General features: G+C 40.0%; 2 protein-coding genes across 5 annotated transcripts in view; both read left to right on the top strand.

Moving 5' to 3' along the window:
• The first annotated feature begins 1,707 nt into the window (after positions 1 to 1,707).
• On the top strand, positions 1,708 to 18,897 carry LOC148321056 (peptide-N(4)-(N-acetyl-beta-glucosaminyl)asparagine amidase-like). 3 transcript variants are annotated; one of them, XM_088278648.1, is made up of 12 exons: positions 1,708 to 1,867; positions 6,268 to 6,382; positions 7,368 to 7,559; positions 8,412 to 8,574; positions 8,680 to 8,899; positions 8,987 to 9,108; positions 10,240 to 10,385; positions 14,586 to 14,696; positions 14,776 to 14,961; positions 15,730 to 15,915; positions 18,147 to 18,324; positions 18,393 to 18,897. In XM_088278648.1, exons 1-12 carry the CDS (start codon positions 1,767 to 1,769, stop codon positions 18,569 to 18,571), a joined length of 1,899 nt encoding a protein of 632 aa, XP_088134774.1. In that variant the 5' UTR covers positions 1,708 to 1,766; the 3' UTR covers positions 18,572 to 18,897. The 3 variants fall into 3 exon arrangements, 2 of the variants coding, with proteins under 2 accessions (XP_088134774.1, XP_088134775.1); XR_015839423.1 differs by lacking the exons at positions 18,147 to 18,324; positions 18,393 to 18,897 and adding an exon at positions 15,339 to 15,400 and having other exon boundaries at positions 15,730 to 15,808; XM_088278649.1 differs by lacking the exons at positions 15,730 to 15,915; positions 18,147 to 18,324; positions 18,393 to 18,897 and adding an exon at positions 15,339 to 15,720.
• Positions 18,898 to 19,358: 461 nt separating this feature from the next.
• Positions 19,359 to 23,595, top strand: part of LOC148321055 (DNA topoisomerase 2-beta-like) — a 62,273-nt gene continuing 58,036 nt past the window's right edge. The window contains exons 1-3 of one of the 2 annotated variants that reach the window (XM_088319382.1): positions 19,359 to 19,832; positions 20,488 to 20,652; positions 20,793 to 20,883. In XM_088319382.1, coding sequence (XP_088175508.1) covers positions 19,788 to 19,832; positions 20,488 to 20,652; positions 20,793 to 20,883 — 301 coding nt within the window. In that variant the 5' untranslated portion in view covers positions 19,359 to 19,787. The remainder of the gene's footprint in view (positions 19,833 to 20,487; positions 20,653 to 20,792; positions 20,884 to 23,595) is intronic. The other variant, XM_088319383.1, reaches the window with a different exon arrangement.

Raw genomic sequence — 23,595 nt, 5'->3', positions numbered from 1 at the left:
AATGTCCTCTACTAATCCATGTGCAAATGGTAAATTTGTTGTTTTGTTAATTATTTATCATTGTTGATTATTCATTGCTGCACTGCTTTCTAACTTCTGCAAACTTCTGTATTTTACGATTAATGTGAATGTAAATGTGAATATCGCTGAGATCGGGCAGAAATGTTGTGGCTCCAAATTTCTAGGAGATAAAAAGTCCTTTACGCTGCATCCACAGAGAGAGCAAGCTTTGGACCTCTGGAGGTTTTTGACGCAAGTCCAGCGACATTTACTTTGCGACTTGATTTACAGTCCAGGCTCCTAAATTTTGGACTACGTTGCAATTTCTTGAACAACATTGATGCACATAAGTACAGTACCTTTATTACTGCCTAAAACAGGCCCACGTGTAGAGAACATCAGTGGCCTTTTAATTAATTAATGACAATTATAATTAAACATTTCATGGCGTATTTATTTTACTTAATTTTGGCACTCTCAGTCCTCCATACACACACAAAGGCCTGCATATACAAGTGACAACACTTCACATTTTGCAACACCGATAAAGCACATCTGCCATATACACAGTAAAGCCAAAGAAACAACAAATTGGACACAAGACTTACACGACGGGGATCACTCGCGCCCAATGGCGGCAACCACACATTAAGACACGACAATTTGAGATCTGGATACATACACACCCACACCTAAAACAAGATTACGGAATGCTGGAAGACACCACGCCCTCGGATAAGCCATGGGACCAGATTGGGATCAATCGTGGGACCTGACCTTGGACCCATGAGACTGAAGGAGAGAGGAAGAATGATTTCAATCGATAGTATATAGTATATTAAATGTATATAGATATATAGTGAAGGCACAATTTTAGTGGCGCTTCTTTCTTGACTGCATTCATCTTGGGCGCGGGTCCTCGGGAGGATAAGAAAAGTAGCCCAGATATCTGACTTGTGCAATTTCCTCAAGTCCAGAGAATTGAAGAGACTATCGGAACAAATTTGGATCAGTTGTTGAGTCTTTATTTGAACATTTTCCTTTTTAAATATATAAACGAACACGCATTGAGTTTATTTTTGTTAATTAAGGGTTTACTCCTTAGTAATTCACATTTGCTTGGGAACAAAATTCCAAGTGTTATAAGGTACAAGTGTGGTGATCTGCTGTTTCCCCTGACCAAATCCCCAAATGGGTTTAAAAGTTGACTCCTTTGTTAAAGTTTAAAATAAATAAACCGTTGCGGTCTGAACAACAACAAAAAGGTGTTTGTTTTCCACTTGAGATATTATTTTTTAATTTGGTTGTTTTATTCAATTAAAAAAATCTCTTATTTTTGTCGTTGTTATTGAAGATATGTATTATGTTCATTCGCTGGACAGTTGCATTTGATTGTAAAGACTGCTATTTTTGTAGGACGTGCAAATTTTAAATTAAAAAAGAAAAAAGTAGTGGGATTTTGACGGGGCCTAATATTTGCTTGCAGCTCGCTTTAGACACAGTTTCCAAATGCCCGATTCAGGCATCACCTAAATGATCATTTAATCATTCTAAAATATAATAAAATGTACAAATTAATTTATGTAAGCGTTGGAATATATTTTCCCTGCTTTACATAAAACAACAACCGTAAAAATTATTATTTGGGATTGAACACATTTCAGGCGCCAAAAGGGACTGCTCTATTGAAGACCCCAAATCGATTGTTGTTAAGCAAGGAAGAGACTGTCTGCAGACGGTTTTTGGAAACAAAAACAACAGCTATAATGGCGTTGACACCAGCGGTTACAGTATTATGTGAGAACTCAAATGAAGTCTTCTTTGATGTATGCAAGTTGTTACTTTCATACGCCGACAATATTTTAAGGTAAAGTATGGTTGTGAGTGGAACGCCGCTTCGTCATGTAAATTTAGGGTTAGGTTAGATTTTAACTACATGGTTGAAGTGAAGCGATTATAATTCATTTATTTATCGCAGTGGTTATTTTGAATGTCCACTGGCTTCCAGATTAACTAGCATAAAGGCTGAGAGTGGTATTTGAACCCATGAGCAAGGGTTCCATCCACTACGCCGGCACACTTGCATTGGCGCAGAATTTATACTTGGTGATGAAAACAAGTTCCCTGGCACGGGCACAAGATGATCTGGTGTACAACGTCGTATAAAATCATGGCAATTGACTTCTAGGAGTTAACTTGACATGGTTGCGATTGCGATTTTCGCCTTAATTCAGGGTGAGTTCATACCTGACACTCCCAAGGACTCGTATGTACCGTAATCGACTATGATAGACAGAGGTGGGTAGAGTAGCCAAACATTCTACTCGAGTAAAATATGACTCAAGTAGAAGTAAAATATGGTCATCCAAATAATTACTTGAGTAAAAGTAAAAAAGTACTTGATGAAAAAACTCCTTGAGGACTGAGGGACTGTTGCAAGGGCTGATTTATTTTTGTTTATTTTTAAACAACCATTCAATGAGACAAAAATACAAAATCATCTTCAGGTCCATCCAATCAATAGAATAAATTAAATGAATGAAAAATATCTTAAAATAAATCTTAAGCTAAGTTCAAGTACTATAATAATAGAAAAATAATAGAAGTAATTTAATAATAGAAAAATAATAGTATAAATAACAAAGTAGCTCAAAATTTCAAGCCCATGTACTTTTATTTCAACTAATGTAATCTGAAAGGCAAACATTTGCCTGTCAAAAGGGAGGAAGAAGAAAAAAAACGAATTTAGGCAATTTACCGCTACATGTTTCCTCAAGTTTGATATTGAGTTCTTGAACGCTGAAATCTCTGTTTAGGCAAACTAAGTAGACACTGCATAGTGTTGCTGGTTTTTCGTACCCTTTTTAATGGGAACATGCTTTTGATGTGAGGCCAGGGGCGTTCCTCCTCTTCTGTGTCCGCAGAGTCAGCATTTCTGAGTGACATTTTCGATCTCTTCGTTCCGAAAAGTCTTTCCCACTGCTGAAGTTATGATCACGTGATGACTCACGAGACTGCAGGGCTACGGCTACATTTGATTGGTGGAACACAGTCACTTGGAAGAGCCTGGCAGAGGTCTCTCTCTGACAAAATAAATGTGCCTTTCTCTGAGAGAGGGGGGATTTAAGGAACGAGTTCTATGTAGCCTAATGTAGCGGAGTAAGGGTACAATTTCTTCTTCACAAATCTACTCATCAAAAGTAAAAACGTATCGTGATTTAAAATTACTCCTCAAAGTACTTTTTCCAAAATTTACTCAAGTAAATGTAACTACCTACCCACCTCTGCATACAGGTATGCATAGATTCAAAAAGAAGTGATGTAAAAAAATAAGCATTAATGTGATTGAAGCAATATTGCAATTGGCTCCATGCTCCGGTCTGAAAAGGAAGATACGCATAACTGCTGTTTGTCTGTCTGATGGCATTATTTTCAACTTTTTCAATTACACGGGGAGGTCACTGACGGTGTAGTGGTACACTCGCCTGAGGTGTTTGCGGGCAGCGTGGGTTCAGTTCCCACTCAGTGACGGTGTCTATGTCTGCTCTGTGACTGGCTGGCGACCAGTTCAGGGTGTAGTGTGCCTTTCGCCCGTAGTCAGCTGGGATAGGCTCCAGCACCCTCCCATGACCCTGTACAGGATAAGCGGTGTGGATAATAACATGACATGACAATCACACGGAACAGCATGTGGACTAGTCAACTTAGGCAACATCACTTCATTAACATGTCAACTTTGTTAAGTTGCTTGCAAGAAGCCAGTTGACATGCATTAGACTTCAGGCGTTTAACTGATTTACAAGATATATAATAATGTGAAGATAAGGGTATGATAATGAAACATAAAGTTACTGTACTGACATTGTCCTAACGGCCACAGCTGGATTCAGGAGCCAGTTTATGTGGAAGCCAGTTGAACTTTAACAACGCACCCTAAACATCTCGCTAAAATAACCTACTCATGGTCAACATACTGTAATCACAGTAAAATAGCCTATTCATGGCAGGCCCAGATTTCCTAGCTCCGGCGATTGATCAATCAGAGCCGTTATTGGCAAAATTGCACCAGCCGGACAGTGGATAGTCATGGCTCAATAACCACTGACTTCATTCATTTCTTCTTCCTCTTCTTCTTCTTCTTTTTGCTTTCAAACGGCACAATATAAAGATGGTTAAAGATACATTTGAATCCAGTATCATTTTCTCCGACTGCATATTTGCTTTTGGTAATCAGTTGATCCTGTTATACATGACAAATGTTGATGTATTTTGTTGTCAAATGTCAAAGATTTGTTTAACTGTAACACATTTTGTAGACCGGGCGGCACGGTGGCCGACTGGTTAGTACGATGGCCTCACAGTGAGAGACAGCATCAGGCGTGGATTCGATCCCGGCTCCGGCCATCCTGTGTGGAGTTTGCATGTTCTCCCCGTCCTTGCGTGGGTTTCCTCCGGGTACTCTGGTTTCCTCCCACATTCCAAAAACATGCATGGCAGGCTGATTGAACACTCTAAATTGCCCCTAGGTATGAGTGTGAGCACGGATGGTTGTTCGTCTCTGTGTGCCCTGCGATTGGCTGGCAACCAAATCAGGGTGTGTCATGGTCCGTTCCGTCATGTCATGTTTTTGTTTATGTTTTGCTCAACGGGCGTGGGGGCGTTCCCTTCCATCGCGTGTCATGTTGGCTGGTGAGACGCGCCCACCAGCCACGCACCTGTCACACGTTGACTCCTTGATCACCTCGCAGCTGGAGAGACGTGCCACCTGCCCCCGCACCTGTTACTCGTTTACTCATTTATTATTCACTACTTAAACGCCTGGCGCTGACTATTCGGCGTCGGTGCATTGCCCTTACTTTGCCCTATTTCCGGACATCACTGCCCTTACTTTGCCCTTTCTTTATGCCACCGTGTTTTGAAACAATTTCTGATACTGCTTATGATCAATTACAGCATCAATAAGAGTGACTAGTAGCGAGACTGATACCCAATCGTCAGGCTACAATGGGTTATGTCCAATCAGACAAGCGTGAGCCCTTGAGTAGACACTGCTTACAATCAATTACAGTATCAAATAATATAATAGTCACAACTCATGATCAATTGCTATGACTTATTATTAACTTCAGGATCGCGGATCGTCTGCGACTTACATGGACAACAAACACTTCACTGCGTTAAACAAGCGGCACATTTTATTTAACCCACAGTATAAAGTGTACAAGCAAGCAAGCAAGCAACAATTGTATTTCAGCTCATAGATTACATGCAAGACATAAATCTCATTACCGTGTGCTGGAAGGACGGAGAGCCCCGGCGTCCTCAGTAATGCGAGCAAAAAATACGATGCTGGGCGTCCGCGCGTAAAACCCTCAGCCGACTCTACTTTCGTTTTGCCTTCGTCACATTCTTATAGCCAATATTTCACCCCAACCCCTCCCGTTCGAGTGCGCTTTGATGGTTCGCATGGCCCTTCGCACAACTTTGGCCTCTGCCAATCCTCACTCCCTTTTCGTTATCGACTGTACCTTTTCACATGAGTCAGACATTCCTGGTGCTTAGGCCCTGTACGAATCCTTTCCAATTATTCCCGTTCTCATAACACATAGATACAACCTGTGCAAATTCTCATAACACATAGATGTAGCCTGTGCAAATTCTCATAACACATAGATGTAGCCTGTGCAAATTCTCATAACACATTGACACAGCCTGCGCAAATTCTCATAACACATAAACACAGACATCTACTAACGCGTGCATATAGGTATAAAATGGTTATTATGCAGCATTTATGTGGTAAAACAACATTAATAAACCATATTTCACTTCACACCGTTACTCTTTGCTCTCGTTCATGCTCATAGCTTACAGCTCACAACTCAGGTTATTTGTCACTGTCCCTGTTTCATAGTCCAGTTTAGTTCTGTCCCGTCGCGTTTTGTTTGTCCTCGTTGTTTCGTTTATTTGTTCCAAGTGCCTTGTTTGCCTTTTTGTTTGTTTTGTTAATTAAACTCCCTTTAAGTTACCCTTGTGTGCCCTGCAATTGGCTGGCGACCAGTTCAGGGTGTCCTCCGCCTACTGCCCGAAGATAGCTGGCATAGGCTCCAGCACCCCCCGCGATTCTAGTGAGGAGAAGCGGTACAGAAGATGGATGGATGACATTTTGTAGACAAATGAATTCTGTAATATGTTTAGGATTATTAAAGGGTGAGAATCTCAACTTCTGTCTAAAGGTGTGACATAAAATACGATCTTTCTCACCAGGGATCCCAATGTGGAAAAATATAGATCAATCCGTTTAGGCAATCCTACTTTTTCTAGTAAGCTGCTGCCAATCAGCGGTGCTGTGGAATGCCTCTTCGAGATGGGCTTTGAGGAGGTAAACTGTTTTACTTCTTGTTCTCAAGTTACTCTTGGTAAACTGTATTGTTGGTGTTGCTGGCTATTGTTTTGCCTATTTTTGATGATTAGATTCTAATTATTCCTACTTGTACCCCATAAAAAAAATAGGGTAACTTTTTTTTCCATGTCCCATACATTTTAAAGTAAAGCATTGAATAAGCCAGCATCAAAGGAGGCGTTTGCAGTTAAAAAAAAAACTCATATATGTTAAAACTATTAGGCTTTACACAATCACGATATTTGGGCCCAATCACGATTACCGAATTTAAATAAACCATTCACCGATCTGATCACAAGCTGGAGCACCGTGTCTATTTAATTTTTTTTTCCTCAGGCCCTCATAATTAATATCAGTGGAACCACGCGTAAAATAATTCATCATTTTAATTTGTGGATGGATTGCATTGACAATTTAAGACATTACAGCCAATGACAAAATATCAGCAGATCTGATCGAGCTGATCTGATCGGTGGAAAGCGTAGTCTTTGTATGGGACTGTCTAATATTATTAAAATTATCTTTTGAATAATCATTCGTCTCTCGCTCCATCTTATGCTTCTAATTTTAATTAAATTATTATTTTAAAACCAACTCGGCCGGAAGAGATCTGACTTAAGAGACTTTAGAGACAGAAGGTGTGATCAAAGGGTTGTGTCATTCAATGGCGGGTACCCACTCAGCCTTGCCTTGGCTAAGATTGGCTTGTTTACGAATCTGCACGCCTCATGCACGTCCACATCATTGGCTTTAGTCAAAGTCATGGGGGAAATGGAGTGAGATCACTTTAAAATGTTGTTAGCAATTTTAAAGCTGAAAACTCACCCTTCAAAATAGCGTTCCAAAAATGTTAGTTAATATAAGTGAAAAAACTCACTTATATTAACAGTAACATGTTTTCGAACATGATGAATCTGATACTTCTGTCATAATCACTTTTCAGATTTTACTTTTTTAATTCTAGGCTGACACACACTTGGTGTTCCCAAAGTCTGCATCATTGGACCAATTGAAGGTAATCAGGGAGTCCATAGCTGCTCAAAGAGACCAGAGACTCGATGGAGGGCACGGTCACCTTTTAGCTGAGACTACTGCAGAAAGCCCAGCTTCTTCAAGCCAAGCAGTCTCATCAATTCCTGTACAACCAGCATCACGGGTAATGTGTTAACACCTTTTGAACGTGACGAGAAATTACAGAAATCGAATGAAAATATACTGGACAGAGACTTTACACGCCCCACTTCAAGAGATGGTGGAATAGAGTAAACGTTACCCACGACAACTTAAATGCGCCGAAAACAAACTTCGGATTTTGGGTCTCGACAATGCCTAAAATAAAGCCAAGAAAGTTTTCACAGAAACTTAGCTTTGTCTTCTTGACTTGGAGAAGCTCGTCTTGCTGCTTCCTCCATTGCGAACCATGGATTTCCTGATTCTTGAATTCTCTCGTGGCTGCTTGATTATCTTGTCCCTCCACGGAACTGATAGCTTGCGGTTTAAACTCTGCTTTGTAGGCATCTCTTCGGAGATTCCATTTTAGGTGGTTGTTCGCCAAAGCAATGTTTTGAACAATGCATATACCGGCTCCATATATCAACACCTACTGGGGGCGTGCCTTTCGCATTGTCTTTCACGCCCACCCTTCACCCCTTAACATCCACATGTTGACGTCAGTAACGTCCTCCATTCCTCTATATACGCAGCATGTCTGCAGGAAATGCTCCAAGTCAGTCCAGCGGAGCGCTCATGAAAGTCACACAATTACAGATTTTGTAACTCGGTCCACACAAAAGGTGCTCTGCATTGTAAGGCGCCCCATCCATTTTGGAGAAAATTTAACTCTTTTTTGTGCGGTTTATGGTTGTGAAAATATGGTACATACCTTAAATTTCTGAATAATGTGCAGCTGCATTCACATGAACATCAGTCTGCTTGAAGATGCTCTTGTAGCCTATATCTTGAATATGTTTGTCCATAATTTTCATTTTTTTAATTATTTGTCTGGCAGGTGAGCAGCATGAATTTGTTTGCGACGCTTCAGTCTAATTTCCAACATGTGCTGCTCTATGAGAACCCGGAGCTTCAGCAGAAAGCCAGAAGCTCCATTCCTTACAAGAAGCTATCAGATGCTGCTGAGCAAAAACTGAAGTTAGCAAAAGAGGCTGAGACAGGTACACATTCAAAGTGGTCATTTATGCAACTAAAAATACATACAGTATCACTTCCACTTTTGTGAAATACTGGAACGTAATGGACTTGTCATGGTATTTTTTTAGAATGTAAATTAGGAAAAGAGGACTTCCTGGTGCTGGAGTTGCTTGGGTGGTTCAAAAATGACTTCTTCTCCTGGGTTGACTGTTTGCCCTGCAGCAGCTGTGGAGGCTCAACCCAGAATACTGGCTCACTCACTCCTACCGCTGATGATCTACGCTGGGGAGCCCAGCGAGTGGAGAACCACTTCTGTCAAAGCTGCCAGTTAAGCACCAGATTCCCTCGGTTTGTTCTGCTTGTTTTTACCACAGTACTGGTGCATGTTTTGCTTTTGGTGACGTTTACCTGAATTTTCTCTTAATATAACACAAGCTATAACAACCCTGAGAAGCTTCTCAAAACCAGGAGGGGACGCTGTGGGGAGTGGGCCAACTGTTTTACCATGTGTTGCAGAGCTCTCTCCCTTGAAGCCAGGTACATCTGGGACAGCACAGGTATGATCATTTGACATATGTGCCAATCCCAAGATTGGAGTTATCTTATCATATGTTTAACAGAGGGTGACAGGGGGAGTGGATATTCCCATCCAACTCCCACAGAAAAAAACCCGCCCCATTCCCGACCCAGTCATGGACCACAGTTAAAAAAAAAAGTCACGTCCCTTCCTGGTGAAAACAACTCCCATCCAGACCATTCAGCATGACTCCCACTCCCGTACTGCTCCCATTTTGGAGGTTAGCAACATTAAAAAAAAAAAGAAAGCCATAAAAACAACTGAAGTTGCATTTTGCTTATTTATTAAACAGTTTCTCCTTATTTCAACATCACCGGATTTGTTTGCACCCATTTTTGGTGCGGTACAGCATGACCATATTTGCTGATGTATAGATTGACAGTGACTCAAGATATATTTGCAAAATATTTTTCTGTGAAACTTTTGTTTTCAACATGCATTTGCGAGAACTTAAAAAGAAGACAAAAGAAGGAAACTGTAGCATGGCAAAAAAAAATCAAAATCAAACCATTTTTACTTTGATTTCAATTGAATTTTTTTAACAAATATTCTCTCATGTCATGTGTGTCATGAGTCGGTATAAAGGAGCATCCCCAAAAGGCTCAATTATTCTCAAGCAGGGGTGAGGTGATGTTTGCCACTTTGTGAAACACTGTGTGAGCAAATAGTCCAACAGTTTAAGAACTACTGACATTATTTATACTCTCCACCCCAGAAGTCTGACCTCATGATAGAGCAGGCGTGTGCAAACTACGCCCATATATACATAGACATATATGCTGTTATAATGCTTTTGTTCACTTTCGTTTAAAATTAAATATATATATATTTTTTTCAGATGAGGTGAGCTTACCAAAACACTCCATTGATCTGCTCCTGGTCCAGCCCCTTTGTAAAATTTTAGAACCCATTGTGGCCCGCCAATCAAAAAGTTTGCCCACCCCTGCGATAGGATATCGTACAATATGCCGTTTTCTACTGCATTACAATGCACTGGTATATCAAAAAAATTGCACAGCACTCATTGTAGCTGTTATCACCAGGAAATTTTCTGTCATACTGTCAGTAAAAATCCATGTGTTACGCCTTAGTCTAGTCTGTCTTTTTTCAGATCATGTATGGACAGAGGTTTACTCTGAGTCTCAGCGCCGTTGGCTGCACTGTGACTCATGTGAGAACATCTGTGATAAACCTTTACTGTATGAGGTTGGCTGGGGGAAGAAGCTCTCCTATGTTCTGGCTTTCTCACACGACCAGGTATGTTGCATTGTTGGCATGATATGCATTGCTGCTGTTACGTGCACATTAATTTCATTTGGTATCAGTAAAGAGACAACCTAATTTAACATGTGTTGGATGAATGGATGTGTTGCGTGCATATTTGATAATGTGCATTGTATTTTATATTTTCTGATGCAGTTTTTTGCGTTTTCCATCCATTATCCGCCGCTTATCCGGGGTCGAGTCCCGGAGGCAGCAGCTTCAACAGGGAAGCCCAGACTTCCCGCTCCCCAGCCACATCTTCCAGCTTTGCCGGAGGAATCCCCAAGCGCTCCCATGCCAGCCGGGAGACATAGTCTCTCCAGCGTGTCCTGGGTCGTCCTCTGGGCCTCCTGCCGGTGGGACATGCCTGGAACACCTCACCAGGGAGGCGTCCAGGAGGCATCCTAATCAGATGTCCGAGCCACCTCATCTGGCTCCTCTCTACGTGGAGGAGCAGCGGCTCGACACCGAGTCCCTCCCGGATGGCCGAGCTTCTCACCCTATCTCTAAGGAAGAGCCCAGACACCCTGCGGAGGAAACTCATTTTGGCCGCTTGTATCAGAGATCTTGTTCTTTCGGTCACGACCCACAGCTCGTGACCATAGGTGAGGGTAGGAACGTAGATCGACCGCCTTTTGGCTCAGCTCCGTCTTCTCCACGACAGACCAATACAGCGTCCGCATCACAGCGGACGCTGCACCAATCCGCCTGTCGATATCTCGCGCCATCCTCCCCTCACTCATAAACAAGACCCCAAGATACTTAAACTCCTCAACTTGGGGCAGGGTCTCCTCCCCGACCTGGAGAGGGCACTCCACCCTTTTCCGACTGAGAACCGTGGTCTCAGATTTGGAAGTGCTGATTTTCATCCCAACCGCTTCACACTCGGCTGCGAACCACTCCAGTGAGAGTTGGAGATCACGGCTTGAGGAAGTCAACAGTACCACATCATCTACAAAAAGCAGAGATGAAATACTGAGGTCACCAAACCGGATCCCCTCATCACCTCGACTGCGCCTAGAAATTCTGTCCATGAAAGTTATGAACAGAATCGGTGACAAAGGGCAGCCTTGGCAGAGTCCAACCCTCACTAAAACAAATCCATGACAGCCCCAGAACATCCAGAGCCTTTAGGAACTCCGGGCGGATCTCATCCACCCCCGGGCCCTTGCCACAGAGGAGCTTGTGAACCACCTCGGTTACTTCAGCCCCTGAGATAGGTGAGTCCACCACGGAGTCTTCAGGCTCTGCTTCCTTAATGGAAGGCGTGTCGATAGAATTGAGGAGGTCTTCGAAGTATTTTCCCCACCGACTCACAACGTCCCGAGTCGAGGTCGGCAGCACCCCATCTCCACTATAAATAGTGTTAATGGTGCACTGCTTCCCTCTCCTGAGACGACGGATGGTGGACCAGAATTTCTTCGAAGCCGTCTGGAAGTTGTTTTCCATGGCCTCACCGAACTCCTCTCACGCCCGAATTTTTGCTTCGGCAACCACCGAAGCCGTATTCCGCTTGGCCAGTCGGTACCTGTCCGCTGCCTCCGGAGTCCCACAGGCCAGAAAGGCCCGATAAGACTCCTTCTTCAGCCTGACAGCATCCCTTACCGCTGGTGTCCACCAGCGGGTTCGGGTGTTGCCGCCACGACGGGGACCGACCACCATACATCCACAGCTTCGAGCGGCAGCCTCAACAATGGAGGCACGAAACATGGTCCACTCAGACTCAATGTCCCCCGCCTCCCCCGGTACGTGGGTGAAGTTCTGCCGGAGGTGGGAGTTAAAACTCTTTCTGACAGGGGATTCTGCCAAGCGTTCCCAGCAGACCCTCACAATACGTTTGGGTCTGCCAGGTCGGACCGGCATCTTCCCCCACCATCGGAGCCAACTCACCACCAGGTGGTGATCAGTTGACAGCTCCGCCCCTCTCTTCACCCGAGTGTCCAAAGCATGTGGCCGCAAATCCGATGACACGACTACAAAGTCGATCATCGAACTGCGGCCTAGGGTGTCCTGGTGCCAAGTGCACATATGGACACCCTTATGTTTGAACATGGTGTTCGTTATCGACAAGACAGAAGTCTAGTAACAGAACACCGCTCGGGTTCAGATTGGGGGGGCCATTCCTCCCAATCACGCCCTTCCAGGTCTCACTGTCATTACCCACGTAAGCATTGAAGTCTACCAGCAGAACGAGGGAGTCTCCAGAGGGAACGCTCTCCAGCACACCCTCCAAAGACTCCAAAAAGGGTGGGTACTCTGAGCTGCTGTTTGGTGCATAAGCACAAACAACAGTCAGTACCCGTCCCCCCACCTTGAGGCGGAGGGAGGCTTACCCTCTCGTCCACCGGGGGTGAACCCCAATGTACAGGCTCCAAGCCGGGGGATAATAAGTATGCCCACACCTGCTCGGCGTCTCTCACCTTGGGCAACTCCAGAGTGGAAGAGTGTCCAACCCTTCTCAAGAGGACTGGTACCAGAGCCCAAGCTGTGTGTGGAGGTGAGCCTGACTATATCTAGTCGGAATTTCTCTGCTTCGCACACCAGCTCAGGCTCCTTCCCCACCAGAGAGGTGACATTCCATGTCCCAAGAGCTAGTTTCTGGAGCCGGGGATCAGAGCGCCAAGGTCCCTGCCTCTTGCCGCTGCCTGACTCACATGGCACCCAACCCCTTTGGCCCCTCCCACAAGTGTTGAGCCCATGGCCCATTTTGCGGTTTGATCTGTCATGAAATGGAGCATGTAGATAATACATTTTATTGTTTTTTTTTTAAACCCAAAAATAAAGTGTGATCACAATTATGGATAGTAAATAATTATGCGAAATATTTTTTTCCACATTGGAATATGAAGCCTTTTTTATTTTTTAAACCATTAATCTACCGTCAGTCTTGTGCTCTCATGTTGTCATGCCATTTGCTATTAATTAGAGCTCAGCTTCTTTTACCATTTAAAGCAGTGAATACTGAATACATTTGAATGGGTTACTTTTGGTACTTTTAATGAAAACCACGTCATAGTCCAGAATATAAAAAGTCCAATTTGATCAGAATTGTAAACAGTGTTGGGGGTAACTCGTTACAAAAGTAATGTGGTATAGTAATTAAAAAAAAAAAGTATTTTTTTGTCAAAAACATGCCGTGGCGGATAAATACCTGAACGTACTGAATTATTGTGTATTTTTTTTCATGAAAAAGAAAAATAGTCAGTTTTGTATCAGTACATACCGTATTTTTGCTTTTTTCGCACATGCCCTTTTGATCAATCTGTCTATATCTGTTTTGTAAGAATCATCAATTATACGTTATCCATCACTATTTTTTGCGTGTAAATTAATTTGAGTATGTTGATAACTTCATTTATGATTTACTGTAATATTTTAATTTTTTTTGTTTGAACTTATACTATATACTTTCACATGCACGTAACATGTAATACATTTTGGAAGTAACTTGCCAACACTGACTGTAAATGGAATGCACTTACATTTACACCATATGTTGTTAATAATGCTTTACCAAACCTCATATTTACTTTTACTTTTTTCAAAACATACATGTACCAAGACACTATATATCTGACGTGCTAAAGCAGCCGCGTCAATTTACAGAAAGGTTTTCCTTTGCTGTTGAAAATAACTTACCGTATTTTTACGACCAAAAGACGCGCTGTATAAAAGAGGGCAGCACCGGTTGAGGGTGCTATTTCTGTATTTAATACTTACACTGGGCATGCATGCTAGCGCTCATGCAAATGAGGGTTCGCTGTCAGTCGCCGCACCTCAGTCTGATGAGAGATGTCATGGCAACACATCTAATAGACAACGTCAGGGGAGGGATGTCACTGGTCACCACACTCCTTAGAGTCACGGTTTCAAATCAAAAACAAAAATATCTCCGAACAGCATACAAGCAAACAATGAAATAAAGAACTAAAATTAACACAAAACACATCTCTCTCATGCCATTCATATCCCCAAAAGAAATAAATGCTGGGTACTACAGGCCCAAATTGGTCCATACCCCAAAAAGTACCTTCTTCTGTACCCATCCCTAGTTGGCATTGGTATAGGTTGCCCATGACACTAATTATAATGAGGAAAGCAAACGAGAGGACGGATAAAATATTTATGTGGTAAATAAATAGTCCTCGAAATAAGGGGAATAATATTGACACTAAAATGTTGTGTGTGTTGCAGGTGGTTGACGTGACGTGGAGATATTCCTGCAAACATCCAGAGGTTTTATCAAGAAGGACCAATGTTCAGGAGACCTGGCTGCTGCACACCATTTTTGGGCTCAATGCTTTGGTAGGTTTTAACCTTTTTTGCAATTCCTGTAAGAATTACTGCTTGTAAAAATGTCTTGAATCTGAATTTCACACCACAGAGACAGCAATCCCTCAGTGATAACAGGAAATTAGAATTGACAGAACGGTTACTTGTCGAACTTGTAGAGTTCATTTCCCCCAAAACACCAAAACAAGGCGAGCTGGGAGGACGCATCTCTGGGTCTCTGGGTTGGAGGATAGCAAGAGGAGAGACGGAAGATGTCGATTCAGACGCGACTAAGCAGGTACTACATAATGAAGCAAATCTGAGTTGTAATGTGGTGTAAAAAGGCCTCAGACTTGGGTAAAGTTTTGATGTGTGACCTTTTTTATTTTCTTTGAGTTGTTAAATGGGATATATTATTCGGGGTCTATAGTCGTACCCATTGGTGGTACTAAAGTGCAATGCACACGCTCTAAGGTGGATTTTTCCAACCATCAATATTTTGCCCTGTAATTGTTGGCAGTCAATCACAACACACACTCAGTCTTAAAACAAGTTGGAATTACTGAATTACCTTAATAGGGCAGAAACAGGTTCTCAAGAAATGTGAGTTTTGAAATTTGTTAAAAAAAATAAATAATGCGCAACAGATTTTTTACTACCTTTTTTTTTATACAGAATTAACGTCAACTTCAAAATAAACTTCAGTTACCAAATAACATATGGACATCAATACCAAGGTACGCTTTTATCTTAAAGTTGTAACACTGGCTGCGTGTCACGACGTAATGGCTAACTTGACTCTCTTCCAGACTGTATTTGTGGCATCGATTAAAACGTAGCAAGTGTGTTGTTTTTGAAATCTTATGGGGAAAACCTGATTGTTCGCTGCAATTTTCAGTCAGATATTCAAATACCAAAAGTTTTTATACCTGTAGCCCTAAACCTTAATATCATTGTTTTAGTAATGTGAGAGGAAGCTGGAGTACCTAGACAAACCCTCAAATCTATTTTGACTACTTATGCTTTAATATTTCTGAATATGTTCTGTATTTTTCTGTGCACCAAGGGCGCTGGTTATGTGTTCACGCCCACTGAGAAAGAGAGGAGAGACAAGCTTATTCATGTGTTGTACAATGCTACTAAAGACCAATATTGTCGCATCTCCAATGATTTTGAGGTCATCCACCACTGGGATCAATGTGTGTGGAGTAATGAGTCTGTCTTTAGGAAGGTGGAAAAGGACTGGCAGATGGTATGTTTACTCATTTGGGATCAATAAAGTTGTGTTTTTACATTAGGGTTAGGTTACCTTCCTCCTATTAATATCTCTCTTGCTCTCTCTCTCTCGCTCTCTCTCTGTCTCTCTCTCTGTCTTTCTAAAAATTTTTAGCGCTGTCAAAATCTACTATTTTTTGTGATGCTTGTAACATATATTTAGTTGAATAATATCTTGGAATTAATGTAACATCACCAAACATGACATATATTTTAATTCAAAGACTATTCTAATAGCTTTCTTTGATCCTCAAATATGAAGTATTTGATAAACTATATGATGGGGGCATGGCATAAAATTTGGCCTTATTTATTTCCTTTGCCATACAGCAGAAAATGCTTAATAACGCCCCTGCACATGCTCCCAAAAAAATCTAAACTTCACCTGTAAAAAAAAAAACCCCATATATATATATATATATACATACATACATACATATATACGTGTGTGTGTGTGTGTGTATATATATATATATATTATATATATATATATATATATATATATATATTATATATATATATTATATATATAAATATATATATATATATTATATAAATATATATATATATTATATAAATATATATATTATATAAATATATATATATATATATATTATATATATGTAGATATGTATATATATTATATAATATATATTTATATAATATATATATATATATTTATATATAATATATATATATTTATATATAATATATTTATATATATTATATATATATATATTTATATAATAATATATATATATATACACACACACACGTATATATGTATGTATGTATGTTATACATATATCGCCACCTAGTCACAAGCAAAATCTAATATACGGCGAATATTGAGACTTTTCAGTGAAGGGCGTGGCGATTACTGTGTTGCAAAGTCTGATTATTCACCGCAACAATAAATGCTGTTATGAGTTGACTCAGATCATCCAATCTTTTCATATTTGATGATAGCCAAGGGCTGAAGACATGTACAAACTTTTTTTTTTATCATAGTGGAAGTGCCACATAGTGGCTGAAGTAAATACACCTAATCTTCTCATCCTCAAGTCCACCTCATCTTTGCTCAGAAGATTGTTTCGGCCTTCCTTATATTAAAATACTAAATTTGTGACTTCATCAATATTTTCTTATTTTATTATGCAATTTGTAAAAAAAAAATGGCTCGCTCGCACCCCTTAGGAATATTAAAAAAAAAAGAAAAGCATCCCTAATTGTCCGTATGATCTAGAACTCCGAAAATTTGGTATTACATGCAACAGGCCAAATACTAAAAGTATTTTTTTTTCTCCATACCAGTTGACCAGATTTACCTTATATTTGTTTGAAAGAGATTTTAGGCCTTCATCATAGTGCAACACATAGTTTGTGAAATTTTATGCAAAGCTGTTGCCTTGTTAACTCCTGTTGGCCGAAAGAAGAAAAAAAACACTATTGCCACAACTTCATGCCTGGCAGCAGCATTTATATTTCATTTGGGTTTGTGTGATAACGTCATTGCATTTTTTTGCGAAGCAGCCTGCCCTGGTTATACGTCAACAAGATCTAGCTAAAGTTGGAGGCACATGGAACAGCCCAGGATCTTAAAAAAAAAAGTCTGAAAAAACTCATAGGGAAGTAGACTTTTATAAATTTCCTTTAAATTTTTTTAAATCAAATTTGGGTTTAATCTGATAATTCTACATTTCCAATGTGCCAGTATCCGAACGTGCCAGTATCCCAACATTGCTTGGGCTGCGAGGGGCCTTTATAGCTGCTCTAGTTTAATTTTATATATATATATATATATATATATATAATTAATTATATATGTATATATAATTATATATGTATATATGTGTATATATATATATATATATATATATTTTTTTTTTTTTTTTTTTAAACTAGTTGCTACATTACAGCTTTGTCCTACAATCATTAGAATAAAATAAGACTTACAAAGTAAGGCATAAACCCATTGCAGGCCAAATCTGTTTAGCTGGTAGCAATTCTTTCCCTCCCCAATTTCATGACAATAGCAGTTTGGTTTTAAACCCTACAGACATTTGTTTTCTTATTGTTGTCCATGATCACTCACCTTGTTGTGCTACCATTAAATAATCACCTTTTCCTCACTACCAGTATAATCAACATCACTGTTTTAAAACACATATTAAGGAATCTCACAGCTCTCTATATTTCTTCCCCCAGGTTTATATTGCTCGAATTGAAGGTTCATCTGTCGGACAAATCAGCTGGAAATTTGACTTTGCTCCAGCAAAATTAAGTGTAAAGTCTGTCTCAATCAGAGCCAGCAGCCAAACTTTCAATTTTGGTGAAGTCAGCTGGCTCGTACAATCGGGAATGATTATAACTGAGTTTTCTGGAGGTATGTAAGAGATCCTATTGCACATTGTAACTTGATTTGCTGATTTTATCTCATATTTAAACTTTCAGATGGGAGCATGCAGTCCTTCGAGTGTCTTAACGGTTCCGCTGAGTTGACTGTCACTGCACATCTCAGAGGTGGGGAAGGGAATACGTCATGGCAGCACTCTCAGCTTTTCAGACAGAGTCTGAAGGAGACAGGAGAGTCTCCATTTGAAATTATTATTCACCTACAAAACACACGATGATGATAAAAATTGTTACCTTATTGTCATTTATGACAGTTTATCAGTATATATGTTTCAATTGTTTGGGGATTATTTTAGTCTTATTATGTAGAGCTGCATTTTGTCACTGTCAAGGTTGACAAGGTAAATCTTGCAAGAAAAAAAACCCAATCCATAATGTTGACTACTGGTAATTACGTCATTGCATTTAAGTCATAGATACCATTATTGCACTATTTGTTATGAAATCACTGACGTTTAACCCAGAAAACCACGAACACAGCTGTGGAAGTTACAATCCTCTGAATATATTGTAATAAATGTTTAATAAATATGTTTGGAAAATGGCCTGTGCTTTTTATTAAGTTTCATTTTGCCCTGGTCACGTGCGTTTATTTTGCATGAAAATTTATGCATTTACAGTGTTTTTATATTTTGATAAAATAACCGAATTGAAAGGTTTAACGTTGATAGTGTTGCGGTCCACTCGCCTGGTTTGGGTGCGGGCAACGTGGGATCGGTTCCCACTCGGTGATGGTGTCTGCGTGTGCCCTGCCACTGGCTGGCGACCGGTTCAAGGATGTAGTGCGCTTTTCGCCTCGAGTTAGCTGGAATAGACTCCATCGCCCCTCCGCGACCCTGTCCGGGATAACTGACACTTTGCATGTCCTTCGACGGCATGTTTAACCCTGATCGCAGTCTAGTAACTGTAATGAAACTTTCTATTGGGCAACATCCTGTCACGTCTAAAAAAGAACACGCATGATTGGTTGTTCTCCCTTCACTCTGATTGGTAGTATGTCTCGCGAATGGCGGAACCGGGCGGCCAATGCTTGCATTTAGCAAACAATCGTTTCTGTTTGCAATTCGGAAATCATTAAATATATTGTGTGGACATATTAGTCCGTAAGTCTTCGTTTTATTCGTTCTTTCTTTTGTTCTCCAAACAGTCATAATTTAATATTTTTGTGTTGAAAATAGTATTTTGACAAAAGTGCCCTGGTTAGCATCTTTGTTGGAAGTTTAGGCCTCGAACGTCTGTTTAATGGTTTTTAACAATAGCCGTGACACAATTTTGCATGTTTTGGATAATTGTTTTTCAAACCGAATGAAAAACAACAAGATGGGAGTTAATAACATTTCGATGAGCTGCAACTATTGAGATGTGTTTGTAATATCGCTGTAATTGAAGACATATTACGGGCAGTACCATTAAATTTGAAGATCACAAAGGAAGATGTCCTACGGCGCCGCAGGAAGCGGTGGGATTTCTACTTGGATGGTAAATAAATCGCCCGAATTTTTTTTTCTTCATGAGAATTACATTTAAGTAGCGGTATATGGTGTATATCGGGAATTCGGGTTATAAACATGGTGATCATTGTCGATTGTACCATTTACAATAATGGGCTAGACAACACTAGCCGGTTGTGTTGGCTGAAATCAAGACTATTTAGGATTGAAAATGCATTTCACCTGAAGATCTATCCAACATATTTCACTAGCATCAAATAGATTATATTTTTAAAACCACCATCAATATGCGTGCCATGTCTACTTAATTTAGAGGTAAACGCCAGTGACGTAATTATGCGTTTCTGCAGTGGTTCCCAACCTTTTTTTTGTCTTGCGTACCCCCGAACCTCGAGGTCACACCATGAGTACTCCCTCACTCTTACGCGCGGATAAATCTCGAAATATCCAATTGTCACTCTCCAAATATAGAACGTAACACAACTGATTATCAAATGAAAATCTCCTTAATTTGATGATCATGCAATTCTATGACAATTTCTTTCTGACTCACTTTAATCCTGAAAATATATGATGCCTATATATATATATATATATATATATATATATATATATATATGTGTGTGTGTGTGTTAGGTTAGGTTTTGGGAGTCACCTGTATGTTTTTGAATTTGTCTTTTCAGGAGGCAGCAAATGGCAGGGGTGTAGCTGGTAAGATGGAAGGGGTCAATAAAGATAAGTTGGGCTCCAAGCTGTCTGTGGAAAGAGTGTACCAAAAGAAGACCCAGCTTGAACACATTCTTCTTCGACCTGACACATACATTGGCTCTGTGGAGCCCATCACACAGGTAAGTCAAATTGAGACTGTACAATGATCTAAAAATTAAATAACCTTGCATATACCTCTCCATAAAGCTCTGTGATATGATTTATTTTTTTATTTTTCAAATTATTTTTTTTCATACATCAACCTTTCTTTCCCTCTCAGCTAATGTGGGTATTTGATGAAGAGGTTGGAATGAACCAGAGGGAAATTACCTACGTACCTGGACTATATAAAATATTTGATGAGATTCTTGGTAAGTGAACAATTCAATTTGATTTTGGGATGTCCTTAAGCGATCACATGATTGTAAATTTGGGGGGTGACAATGTGATTTTCAGCCGATTGGTAGAAAAGGATGGGTTTTATTTAGTTTCTGAAATTTTAAAGTTAAATAACAAAAATAATTCACAACATTTAAGCAGGGATGTAGAGATTCATCGAAGATCGATATAATAAAATAGGAATCGATGTAAAAAAATGAAAGAATCAATTCGCAAGGCCATGTTAACAAGAGCTGCTCTCTCATGTCCCTTCTGTAAACAAACTGCATATGCACAATTACTTAATACGATGTAAACTTCCCTTTTACAGCAGCAGAGCAGTGATAAACAAACATCTAAAAAGGAAGCACTTTGCGGCTGATGCCCCAATTAATTTCTGACACAGCGGCAGTCGTGTGATACTAGCTGTACTTAGCACACAAGTCCTGTTGTGGTACACTAACATATTGTTAAGGCACAATTATGATTCTTTTTTTTAAAATTATGATTACTTTAGTAATAATTAAAAATCACAATCATTATTTTTTTCTGGTACAAATTTTTAAAAAATGTGTAAATGGAAACAATATTAAGACAAATCAAATTTATTTATCTTTAAACAAACAGTTGCAATGTATAAATTTGAGTATGCTTTAATTGGATTAAAAAAACAGTGCTTTGGAGTTTACTTGCTAAACACTTAAAAATGCTATACATTAATCCCCCATTTATCGCGGGGGATACGTTCCAAAAATAACCAGTGAATCCGCGAAGTAGTCAGCTTTATTTTTTTACTGTTATTTTACAATGCAATACTGGAGCCTATCCCAGCTATCTTTGGGCAGTAGGCGGGGGACACCCCTGTTACGCTCCGCGGGTGGAGGAGGTAGTTGGAGAGGACCCAAAACGCAGGGAAGCCAAGGCAAGGGTAACTTAAAGGGAGTTTAATTAACAAAACAAACAAAAAGGCAAACAAGGCACTCGGAACAAATAAACCAAACAACGAGGATGAACAAAACGCGACGGGACAGAACTAAACTGGACTATGAAACAGGGACAGTGACAAATAACCTGAGTTGTGAGCTATGAGAATGAACGAGAGCAAAGAGTAACGGTGGCATAAAGAAAGGGCAAAGTAAGGGCAGTGATGTCCGGAAATAGGGCAAAGTAAGGGCAATGCACCGACGCCGAATAGTCAGCGCCAGGCGTTTAAGTAGTGAATAATAAATGAGTAAACGAGTAACAGGTGCGTGGCTGGTGGGCGCGTCTCACCAGCCAACATGACACGCGATGGAAGGGAACGCCCCCCACGCCCGTTGAGCAAAACATAAACAAAAACATGACATGACGGAACGGACCATGACACACCCTGAATTGGTTGCCAGCCAATCGCTGTCTCTCACTGTGAGGCCATCATGCCGCCACAGAAAATACTATAAAATACAATACAACTTTATTGATGTAGCGCATTTCACAACAGCCGAAGCTGTAACAAAGCACTTTCCATATGGTGTCCAGCTAAGAATTCACAAACTAAATTACATGGGGTACATGGTACATGGTGTTTGTAAACTCATAGCAAAGCATTAACTTATTTTAACATCATGAACATAATTCTGGACCAGCCTTTAAAGGTGTCATCTTGACATAAAAATATGATCATTTGTACCTCCAAGTTAACAATTTGCAGACAGAACAGCATGTAGAGTGAAACAGGTAACGACCCTCATTTTCGATTTTCTTTTTTATAACCGGACTTCCGTGCACTGTTGCTGTGTAGACTCCTGATATGTTCTGTGTCAGTCAACAGTCCAACATTGGTAAAAAACAATACCAAAGCATTTGTCCTCACGTCTACAAGTGTTAGAAGTGTCTGTTCCAACATTGTAGCAACATTTTCCAAGTTCACAAAAACACAATTGACCACGTTTGGCAACCTACTTCAATAAACAAAATGGCTCCAATAGTCCGATTTGCAAGTGTTGTGCAAAGAACATGAATATCTACAAATGTAATGCTTAATCGAAATTTTATTGAAAATAAATTTCATCTGCTTAAAATACGTATAGATGAAAATATAAAAGAATCAATTTTGATCACAAAACGATTTGTAACGATAGCAGTTAACTCTATTGTACATTTATTTATTTTCATGTTTCGTTCTGGCACTAACAAAATACTGCTAAGATAAATGTAGTTAAAACAGTCAAATTTATTTATTAAGTTTTTGTAAAGTTACTCTGTGTAACAAGGTAAAATGCATCTGTTAAAATCACATCATATTTTGGTTATGAAATGTGTTATTCATTTTGAAAAAAAAAAGAGACGCAAAATAAATAAATCAAATCAAATTGAAATCGGGCACTGAAAATCGAATCAAATCGGGGCTTTAGTGAATCGTTACATCTCTACTTTTAAGCTATACCCAGATTAAACATTCAATATTATCTTAACTTTATATCATGCAGTTTTCTTTTCTCCATTTTGTGGCGGAAGAATAAAAAGTTTCAGTAACTGAGTCACAGGATGGCCGAGTGGTCTAAGGCGCCGCGTTCAGGACCCAGTCTCCCCAGGAGGCCTGGGTTCGAATCTCGAATTTCCCCATTGTGGGACTAATAAAGGGAATATTATTATTATTATTATTATTACAAACACACACACACACACACACACACATATTCCTGTTTGGCTCTACAAGTGAGGTC

The sequence above is a fragment of the Idiotropiscis lumnitzeri genome, chromosome 16, assembly GCF_059441095.1.
Source record: "Idiotropiscis lumnitzeri isolate Australia: NSW breed Sydney's pygmy pipehorse chromosome 16, RoL_Ilum_1.0, whole genome shotgun sequence".
NCBI lineage: Eukaryota > Metazoa > Chordata > Actinopteri > Syngnathiformes > Syngnathidae > Idiotropiscis > Idiotropiscis lumnitzeri.
Note: the sequence above shows the minus strand (reverse complement) of the source record. Positions and strands in the feature narration are given on the sequence as shown.